This window comes from Pagrus pagrus, assembly GCF_965226575.1.
Source record: "Pagrus pagrus genome assembly, chromosome: 2".
Lineage (NCBI taxonomy): Eukaryota > Metazoa > Chordata > Actinopteri > Spariformes > Sparidae > Pagrus > Pagrus pagrus.
In genome coordinates, this window is record NC_140186.1 from 23149402 (window position 1) to 23160930 (window position 11529).

Here is an 11529-nt window from a genome sequence, read left to right on the forward strand (position 1 = left end):
TTTCCACTGAGTTACACTAACTTGTTGACTAATCATCTAGAAATATGCATTCCGACTGAATGGAAGCCATGCTGCTGTTCTGTATCTGCTTATAGAGGCCAGCTCAGTCACTGCAGGTGTCACTGTTGCCCCTCCAGTTGTATGTTTGCCCTGTCCTGTCAGAAGTTGTACTCTACATGCAACGTCTATAAAGTAGGCTACAGATTTTGCTCTGTATTCCTGTTTATGGGAACAGGCTGTGGTAACTTAACTTCTCAATTATAGACCCATCAACTACAAACAATGATTACATGACAACAGCTTTTATTTTTGTGGTGAAAACATTTATTAAACACATATTTATATCCACATTATTGAAAAAACATCAGACAGACAGTAGTTTTCAAATAAATTAGGTTTCAATGCCTGACTGTATTTGTGAATAGGCAAATAAATCACAATAACAACCTAAGGCATGTATATTGCAGTTTATTACTGTGCTGTGTTGTTTCATCACTGCAGCTCAGAAGACAGGGAAGCAGCATCAGACTCTGTAAGCCCATAGATTTCATAGGCCCATGAACTGAATACCGTTATCTTGACTCTTCTGTTTCTGTTACTGATCTCGAGTCTATCTGCTCTGCTGATTTCAACACAAGGCACACAGACAGCATTATTTTTTCTTTTTTTTGTTTTCAAGTAAGACTACAAGCAGTCACAGTTCATTTTAAGGCAGTGCAGTTATTGGGCTCAGTTTGAACTGGTGGTGGACCGGGGCCTGCAGGCAAGAGGTAGGGAGGGTGAACACAGATGGCTCAAAGTTTTTGCTGTTGAAGGTAGTGGTGAAGTCGTTGGCAAAAAAGCAGGCGGACTCTGGGGCGCAGGGTGTGGCTGGTTCAGGTGTGGCCGCGTGAGCCGGGGCCGTCGAGAGGACCTCGGACTCAAACTGCAGCAGCTGACCCATGAAACTGAAGTTGGGTGAGATGACTGCCCGGCGCTGCTTGATGATGTCGAAGGCCGCATCTAGCCGCAGCTGCTGCGTCCTCATGATGTAGGCCATGCAGATAGTGGGTGAGCGTGAGATGCCTGCCTCGCAGTGGACCAGGACCCTTCCCCCTGATTGCTTCACGTGATCTGGAAAGAGAAGAAGATGAGGTAAAGGTTAATTTCTTGTTTTATTTGTGTTCCTCTGTAATTGATATTTTTTTAAGTCAAGTTGCGTGGTGAAGAGGTTCAACAGGGAGTTTTAAACAGAATAATAACAAATATGGAAAATCACATTTTAACTGTGTAATAATTGCCTACTCTTTACTCCCACTCGCTTATTAATGCGAACACTTTTCACATCGTACATTCTTTTCTTTCTCTCTCACACACAACAGGAACGTCAGCCTTGTTGGCACACCTCATTTGTAGGCGCAGAAATGTACACACATCCTATACCAGTTTCAGGTGTGAGACTCGTCTGAGTCACAGAGTGCAGCTGCACATGAGACTTTCTTTCTCCTACACGTCTGCGGAGGCACTGGGTGCTGCTGCACAGTTCGCTGTGTATGTTCTTAAGCCCACACAAAAATCTCTTCTCTGTCATCTGCATAAGTGTCGCTCATGACACATTTCAAGATCCTGTTAATTCTTAGAACTACTGCCAACGCCTACATGTCTCTGTGCTGTCTGTCTCGTTCAAGTTTGATCTACCTACAGACGCTTAATTCCACCTACACCCGTGCCTCTCTCTTTCTACTAAACAGAAACATCGAGGGCCACTTCTGCCCGCTCCCGAGAGCCACTGCAGATAGGGACCGATGATGATTTCTGACAGCTCTGATCCTCGATAAATCGCATGAATGAATCATGAACCTCCCATCTGGAGTGGAGGATGCAACGAGAGAGGGAAGAGGGGTGAAAAGAAGGAGTGACAGCAGCCGTGGGTGTTTTAATGACCGTCCTCGAGCGATGCGCCCTCGTTGGCCGGAGATGTCATGACACACTTCGACAGCTGCTTTCATCCAGGGGGTCAATAATATTTATTATCTCCTCCCTGACTGTACCATCATCCACCAGGTCAGACGGGTTTTCTGATTGCTGATTGATTTCCTTTTGGGGAGCGGCTGCGGCTCGGTGAGGATTTGTGTGCACCACATTTCTAATCGCCTGGCATGGTTGATGAATTTTGGAGTCCCTCTTTGAATGTAGGCTAAACCTGCCCCTGGAACAATTTTCGGCCTTATGTAATCGTAGACGGGCTTGCACAAAAGACACCCTAAATGTGGGCTGCATCCCCAAACAATGTATAATACCAACAACAGCAGCCACCCAGTACCGGTCAGCCAAGCTGCGCGTTGGTGAGCTTTGTCCTTGGTTATGCCTGGCTATAAATAGCCACCAGCACATTGTGTACATCTTTTGCTAGCTGCTGCTATTATCCCGCACCTCTCTCCTCTCCCACACACTCTCTCTTCCTCTGTAACACATTAGCCTACCTGCTGCCCTCAGGCCCATCAATGATTTCCACCTGCAAGCAGCCAACAACTGTGCTTTCTCACTGTGTGTCGGTCGTCATAAACAACTGTGTTTGTGTGTGTCAGTCAGCCCACCCCCCCCACCCCCAGCCTCCTCCACCCGCCCATTACTAAACACGGACAGCTCACCCAGTTGTCACACTGACTGGCCACACCCGGCAGAGTAAAGCCATTAAGATTAGGCCTGGGAGGCGATGACGGCATGGGAGCGTCTTTTCCAAGTTAAGACGCGGGGGGAGGGATGGAGAGATGTCGGAAGGGAACGGGGGGGGGGGGGGGGGGGGGGGGGGGGCAGTGAGCAAATCCTGAATGAAAGCAGACTGGCTGGATATGTCGGTGAGGGATTGGAGGCAGGCGATCAAGTTAAACTGATTACAGCTGGGTTTCTTATAGCCCTCTATTTGTGAATGGTAGCAGGTGAGACGCAGCGACAAGGGGGCTTATTCCGAGACGCAGAAATAAACACACCTATGTTTAGGTGACTCAGCTTAGGGAGGTTTTTTTTAAGACTCCTTGGGGTGATGTTGTACTATAAATACAGTGAAGCTGGGGTTCACGGTATTCCAGAAAAAGACTCTCTATCTTGGTGGTGGTGTATTTATTTCCCTCACAAGCTAAATGGCTGACTGAACTCCATCTCCCTAACCCTTCACTTTTTAGATTTCAGATTCAATCAGAAGATAGTGAATAGAGAGCCATTCCCTTCAACTCACCGATAAACTCTATGGCCTCCTGGAAGTGGGAGCTGATGTCAGCCATGTGGCTGTCCTCCACCGGGATCCACTTGTAGTCGTAGTGGCCCTTTGCCGGCTGTAGGTCCCTGCGCGACACGTTGAGCAAGGCCGTGATGTGAAGGTCGCTGAGATAGTCCTGTCTGGAGGCATGGTAGGCACTACCGAGGTAGAGGAAAGGCAGGATCTCTACAGGTTTACCCTGAAAGGCAGAGAGAGAGGGGGGTGGGGGGTGAGTTCATGTAGATAAGGACCACAATATACGAGATTTCGTAGCCACCTGACAAGACAAAACACTGGATGGCAGATGTTGATGCATCAAGCTTTGTAAGTATGCACTCATTGGTCCAAGCCACAACATCCAAACACCTGTCAGCCCAAGAACATTAAGTTCATCTGCAGACAAAACGCATGGTTGCACACAGCTGCAGGAATGACTTCACCCTAGTGAATTAACTCATAATATGTCAACCACACAGAGACACAACAGAGCGCCTGCTCTCTGTCTGGGCAGTGGAGGAGATGGAAGAAAGGTCAGGGATGAAAGAGGGGTTTCTCTCTGTGAGGCTCTCTCCTCTTTAGCGAGCCACACATGAGATGGCCGGGGAGCAGTGAAGGTCACAGAATATTATAGTATGTTGAGAAACTGTTTTGATGCCAAATATAAGTCTGTCTGATGTCAGCAGGGCTCGGGTGTGTTTGTTCTTTTTTTTCGGATAAGGTTAGAAATAAAAATATAAAGAAGTGGCTCCCGTGTGGGGGAGCGGGCAGCATTGTGTTGTGAGGGGTGTTTCCATACCTGATCGTAATCTGGTTTGTGGTGAGAAAGCTTCTCGCTGTGGCTGCTGTTGACTCTTTTCTCGGTTTCGCTTCCGCTCTGGTCGACGGTTTTCACCTCAGTGCAAAGTTCAGGGTACTGAGAGTGGAAGTTCTCGTATCCTCCTGAGAGAAGGGGGGGAAATAAACCGTGAGCACATAACTGTGATAAACAAGCTTAGAATAATTCTCCACACACACACAAATACACATCTTGTGAAATAGCGGCGTTTATGAAACAGTCTTAGCCCCGGATTATAACCTTTATAACCTGATTATAAGCGCGTAATTAATTACAGGGGCCCCGCAGTGGAAGGACCGGTAATCCTTTTAGAGCAACATCCTGAGGACGCAGAGGTGACAGACGGAAATGGATGAGTTTCAAATACATTATCACAAACACCTCAAAGAAACGTCTCGGGTGACATTTATTGTTTTCTTTTTTTCATATATATATAAATGAAAGTCACTGCACCACCAATTTGAACGCGTTACTCCCGCACTGACTCATCCGCTCCGTTGACGCACGCAGGACATTTATCTCTCCAAGAAGTGAGAGGAAAAATGTTCCCAACACCAAGCGAGGAGGATAATCAGAGGAAGACGAGTCGGCCTTAACGAATCCGGCTTATTAGGAAAAGTAAAATAAGATGTAAAAATATTTATATATATACGTTGAAGCCTTTCTTTATTCCCAGTTTATGTAGACTCACATGGGTACAGTCGCCCTATTAATTGTCTATAAGAGTGGCCTACATTTTAAGTTTGAGGAGGGGGAAAAAACAAAGTACAGACTCGTGTTCACAAGTTCAATCCCAAGACATTAACAGAAAAAAGTTTACTCAAACGTGAAGCAGAGAATTTGTTGTCACGGTCTATTTCATGTACAACAACTAAACTGACACACGTTATTTTCTGGATTTAAAATACTCCCAAAGCTCTCACCTTTCAGGAAGCAGATGTTCGCCCCGCTCGCTAGATGTGACAGAGTGTTTATTACTATTTGTGCTACACTGTCCTTTTTCAGCTTCTGCCAGTGGGACGTCCGGTCGTCCAGAGCCACGATAGCCGATATGCTCCCCTCCCGCAGCCGAAACAGGGCTCTCTCATCCGGGATGACAAACTGCAGAGGCACCGGCCCACCGCGAGACCTCCGGACCACCACTGAGTTGAGATTGACATTGACAGAGCCTTTGATGCTGGAGTTCGTGAATGAGAAATAAGGTCGGCAATCCACAATAAGGCAGCTCCCGGACTCCTTCCTGATGATCTTCCTCAGACGCCGGCAGTCGATGCTGGACACCTTCATCTTGAGTTGTTATTATTGCCTAAAGAATAGACTGAGTTACTCCTGTACGGTGGGTACGGGTGAGGGTTAGAGTCCCGTGCGCGTCTGTGCCTACATGTCCTCCGAGGGGATTCCGGCTGATCAGTTTTATGTGAATGGAACCTCCGGCGAGTGACGTCAGGAACCATATATGGACACCGGCGAGGTGTGATCGCAGCAGAAAAACCCGCCCACAACTATGACTGGACTGTGGCTCCGCCCCCGGTGCCGCTAAGTCAAAACCACACTGCAGTGTGCTGGATTCAGCTATTACTCAGTGTGTGTCCTCAAGCAGCACCATGTCCTTTCATCTCCAGCTTCTACACCTCTGAACATAAAACCACAGTTTCTTCGTCTTTCATGAGAAGAATGACTCCAGCTAATAGAAAGCAAATCTAACAACACTGTTAAACATGCTGGCTAAAAAAAAAGATGCAATGTTTTGGAAGGACGCTGTCAGCCATCACAGGCTGCTCATGATGAACGATGAATAATGCAACACTAACACATTTCTATCTAAAAGGAGGTATCACAGGAATATCACAGGGAAGTGAGGCTGCAACAGCACTGTCATCAGCTTGTGTTAATCTGCTGGATTCTTGATTACAGCCAGTGATTATTCGTGTCGTCTGCAAGATGTAAGAAGATAATAATAAGAAACGCTGTCACAGTTTTACAGGCTCCATGGTGACATCTTCAAATGTCTCATTGTGTCCAACCAACACTTCCAAAGCTCAGAGGAGTTTCAATGATAGAAAAGGGGAGCATTGTGTAATTAAGGCGTTTTAAACTACATTTTGCAGCAGCTTGATGGTCAGCAATTCAAGTTGAATTTATTTTGAGCCATGTTTTTCATTAGTGGGATGCAACTACTAATGTGCATTCACTCAAGTACTGGACTTACGTACGAATTCGAGGTGACCTACTTGTAATTTTCTAGATTATTTTCATTTTATGCAACTTTATAGCCGACTTTGACTCCACTACATTTCAGAAGCAAATATTTTTACTCCACTACATTAATCTGTCAATTTTAGTTACAAGTTACTTTTCAGATTACAATTTTTCATACCCTTCTGACACAGTGAAAACCATGTATCTCCAAATTTGGTGACCTTTAATTTTGAATATTGATACATTGAAGGATTAAGCAGCAACCCTGTGAAGGTTGAGAAAATTCTCCTGCTTCTTTTTTTGTCTACCTTGATTATACTTTTAAAAATAATTATTACATTTTCCTTTTTCACAATGCACACACACAAACACACACACGCACGTTTTTCTGAGCTCTTTTAATTTGACTCAGAGATATGTGGCTCCAACAGGACAGAGATGCTACAAACATGTAATGATCTCATAGATGATGAAACATTGCTGTAGATTAAACTGCCAACAGTAGGCCTGTATGAAGTAGATGGAATGAGCTTAACCTTAAACACATACAGCAGTTAAATGCAACATACACATTAATGTAATAAATGAAAAAGGTGGGTGTGGTACATACTGTATGCATAAACTCATACATACATAAGCATACTGTACACCAAACACATACAAATACATACAATGTTGGGGGAACATTACAGAAAAATATTGCAATGATCTTGCAGGACCTTCATAACACACAGAGTGTGACATGGCATACTGAAGGTCCTTCAAAACAACATTTTAATTGCTGTCTGGATGTTAAGAGGTTGTATACAAATACAGTGAAAAAGTTCAGGGCCAAACGTTAAGGCTACTTCTGAATAATCTTTTTTGTAGTCCTGAGTTTTGTGGAGAATTCAAAGGAGAGCTCGGTAGCTGGACGACAAGAAGCTGACACAAGCAACCCCCAACTTCCGCTTGGTCCCATGTATAGCCCAGTGAACCTGCCTTATATCCCTCAGCATGTAAGCCTAATCCCTCAAATGAATTAACAGGTTTAACGTCATACTGCGTGTGCTCACATGACATGACAACTAACCCTGACACAGAGCTGAGGACTGTGTTTGGGTTTTGTTTGCATGTGTATTAGTGTGTGTATGTTTGAAATGTAACTGTAGCCTTTAATCCCACTGATACCGCACCGCCTCAGTACACCGCCTGCCTTTTAGCTTCAGCTGGCCAGCTGGGACGTTAACAGCTAGTTTGATACGTTCAGCAAAGTCTCTTAGCTTTTGCAGTCTAATAAATACATAAATAAACAAATCAGTTGAATGCCACAGCCAAATAAATACAAGCAAACTTACCTCAGTCTGTAAAGGCCGCCCGAGCAGCTACTGCTCTCTGAGGTGGGTGTGTGTATTGTGCTAGCAGCTCAACGAGTCTGTTGCTGCAGCGGCTCTGCTCTTCAGTACAGAGGCTGTGTGCTTTGTGCTATTGGCTTTAGCTGTTCAACAACAGGCTCAGTGGCTGTGTACTGTGAACACACTGTCTCATGTTAGTATTGGAACATTTTGGCTGTGCGTTCTCTGCCATTCTTGTCCGACTAGCTAGCTTAGCTTTAGCAATACAAGCTATATTCCTGTCAAGCCAACACTTAATTTTTCATTTGTTAAATTAGTAAAAACTGAAATGGGAAAATAACAATTTGCCATGTTACCAGGGGGTTACATGCAGAGCTATTTTTCCTTCTCATGAATTAAAATAATTGTCTAGACATTTGAATGGGAAGCTTGAACGCTAGGTAACGTAATGCTGCTGTGTTCCAGGTTACAAGTCGTATAAACGTAGGTAATCTGACAAGTTGTAGTCATTTTAAAGCTTCTCAACTCATCAGCAACTTAAAAGGTGATGGATAGTAAAAATTTGGACACACATTCGACCAACATATTTGATAACTCGTAGCCCCTAGCTAACATTACTGTTTGATTATATCCTGTGTGTTTCACTTCCAGGTTTCCTAACCGTATCACATCAAAACAGTATCGTATCAAACAGTAGTGTTAGCTAGAATGTGGTTGAATGCTAATGGTGGCTGTCTATGCTCATTCAATATGTATACAAAGAAATAAAGACAAGCTAAATAAAAGAAGAAGACATAATGTGTACAAAATTGAATACATAAAATAAGACATTATATTACAGTTGCTCCTTGGTTTACTTTCACTGTTAATCAGAATTTCTGAGCCATTGCACACTGCATGTTTTTAATGAAATAACATTTGTTTCGTGGGTAGTGTCCCACGAATGGGAAAGTTCAGGATTTAAGGGCAAAGCCGCGTTACATAAAATGTTGCCTATACATAATGTAAACAACAGGCACTGAAAGCCTCTTTGGTCGAATGGCTCCAACAAATATGTGTTACATCATGTTGCGTCTGCTGCATGAATGCGTGGGAATGATAACAGGATCAAAACAGAGAGCGAGAGAAAAGATAAAAATGAGACGTGGACAGACAGTGAAACAGACGTGGTGACAGACACAGATGGACAGCAGACAAAAAACAAAACAAAACAAAAGATAGCCACACCAGTGTCATTGAAAAAAGAGGCAGTTAAATGAATGAGTGAAAGACCATTGATGATAGATAGATAGATAGATAGATAGATAGATAGATAGATAGATAGATAGAAGCACTGGAGGGTGAATTGGATGGGTTGAGGTTGGGTGGAGACATGCCTGGATGGCAGCGGAGGATTAGAGGGACAGCAGGCAGTGTGCCATATGGTCCAGTCTAATCTGGGCTTGTGACATCATGGCTGATGAGTGGGGAGGCCCACCATCCGTTTCCGAGCTCTCATTTCATTATGGGGTTTGTTGGTGTCAGCTGTAAATAACAACAGTAGACCCAGACGAGCCGGATAAACAAGAACTGGCTTTCTTTTCCACTCCAGTCTATTATCTCTGCTTTCTTCTTTTCCTCTGTTTCTCTCTCCTCTGGTCTCCTCCCTCCCTCTTACATCAATGGTTTGAGTCCATACACATGTGTCTAACAGGATTGCTTCAGTGTATCAGTGGCTCTGTAGTAAAGCTAATATGTTTAGGAAGCAGACAGGCAATTTTTAAGACAGCCACAATCCTGCTTGCACAGAGTCAGCTGGTCAGCTATTAGGACTCTGTTGTATCGACCGTGACTGTGTCTAACCAGTATTTCCACAAAGTGTGTCATCTGTGTGCTGATGTCATCGGGTCACAAGTGCAACAAGTCAAATTGAATTGCCTGATTTTATTATGCTTTTGTTCGACGTTTGAGCTTCAGTCGATTTAAATGAGTAGTTCCAATTTTCAGCCCCAGTTTAATTAGGATTAGGCAATAAAGTACTTGGTTAGGTTTTGGAAGAGATCACGGTCTGGATTCAATTCAGCATTCGCTTTTGGTTTCACAAGAGACAGGAGCAGCAATGATCACCAAAAGTAAATATCATCTCTGTTTGCCGTCACAAGTGATGAGACTCCCAATGCCAGCCACGGAGAATGTGCATCAGACACACAAGGCACTTTAATGCTCACAGTTTATAATAATGCAGCATAGTGAAGATGGACTGTTAGGAAATTTTTGTGAAATAATCTTTGTTTCTCAAGATGTATGTAACCAATATAAATTAATTCATTCATTCATACAGACATTTCATAAAGGAGATGAGTGACTATAACGCTGATGTGCCTGTTTGTCACTGTAACAGAGACACCAGTCTGCAGCAGACACTTGACTGATAAGCCAAAGAATTGTAGAGTAACATCAGGCTTCATGATCAAACACAATCTTTATAATGTGTAGACACTCTGCTGCGAGTCTGCAACACACTTTATCACTATCAATATTTTTATCAATATTCTTTTATCAATAATGCTTTTTATAGTGCCTCGTTTAGGCGACCCTAGGTCCTGCATCCACGGTCCAGCCAGTCTCCATCTTCTGTCATTGACAGACAAGACTGTCATAAATACTTCCTCAGGATTTTAGTATGACTACTGAACAATTATTTGTCACACGGTCCTCAATGTTAATTCAGGTCAACTTGCCATCAAAATAAATCCCTCCAAAGTACTTATTTTTATGTAATGGAAACATCAGATAACTGTTAGTGGTTCACAGGGGATAACACGCAGGCTGGATGGATGCTTTGACAATGTCCACAAAGGTGGATGAACACAAGAAAATTTTACAGTTTCAGATGTTAACTATATTTAGTGTTCAGTGCTTCCTTGGAGTTATGGTGAATTTTTGCAGTTTAGCCTTTGTTTACTTTAGTATAAACTGCTTTGCCCACTTCCAAGTATAAACTTTTTTTTTTCTTCTTGTTTCCAAGAAATACTTTCACGACTCTGTCAAAGGTTCACAGAAACAGAACCTCAAGTCTTGTGCTGGTGCTATTTACTGGTCTATTGAGGCGCCTGCTGGTGGAAAAATCATTTTTTCTGCCTCTTCTATGATTGATTTCTTGCTGTTTCTCTGCTCCAAAATGGGGGACCCAGAAAGACCCACTATGTCCTTTATTCTGAGGGATATATCCAAAAATGTACTGTTACTGTGTACAAGGCCTAAAAAGTCTCAATATTTCCTGCAATTGAACTTCACCGCAACTTTCTTGCCAACACATAAATGCCAATATCTAGTTAAAGGTGTTAGTCTGTTAATGAGGATTATTTTGTATGTATGGTATGAGAATGGTTTTCCTTTTTTTCTTGTTTACATTACTTGTTGACAGAATAGTTTATACTGAAGCCATCTTTAAGTGTCTGTTTTCATGCTGCATGTAACTCGAGTCGAGACTTTTTATGTTCACCAGACAATAACCGCTGGCTACACTCCATTAGTACGGTATGTGAGTGCGTCAAGTCACTTCCTGTCCAGAATGTCCCCTTTTCCATGTGACTTATAAAAAGCACCCAAACACAATAGGTCGCCTTTGCAGGGACATGCACCTCCCCTCCCCCCTCAGCTGCGCAGGTGCTTCCTGGTTTGCTGACAGAGCCTCCAGATGATGATGCTGTTTCCCAATAAGGCCCACATTACTCATCTCACCTCCCCTCAGCTGACCACTGAGTCCAGCAGCTTGGAATTCCACTCGGGGGTCTAAAGTGACTCAAAGTTTCACTGTAGATCAACAATTAATAGTTTGCAGGACATTTATTTTAATAGCAGCAGCAAGTCATTTCTGGTAATGTCTCCCACAGAATGTCAACCCGTCCCATCACATCAAAGTCAGTGAGGCCATGCTGATAAAA

The 11529-nt window shown here is 43.5% G+C and overlaps 1 protein-coding gene across 1 annotated transcript; it reads right to left on the reverse strand.

Moving 5' to 3' along the window:
* Nucleotides 1–414: 414 nt before the first annotated feature.
* dusp5 (dual specificity phosphatase 5) lies at nt 415–5469 on the reverse strand. The gene is made up of 4 exons (XM_084377852.1): nt 4994–5469; nt 4032–4174; nt 3215–3434; nt 415–1113 (listed from the first exon to the last, which is right to left on the reverse strand). The coding sequence occupies exons 1-4, from the start codon at nt 5355–5357 to the stop codon at nt 707–709; spliced, it is 1134 nt and encodes a 377-aa protein (XP_084233978.1). The 5' UTR covers nt 5358–5469; the 3' UTR covers nt 415–706.
* Between the last annotated feature and the right edge of the window lie 6060 nt (nt 5470–11529).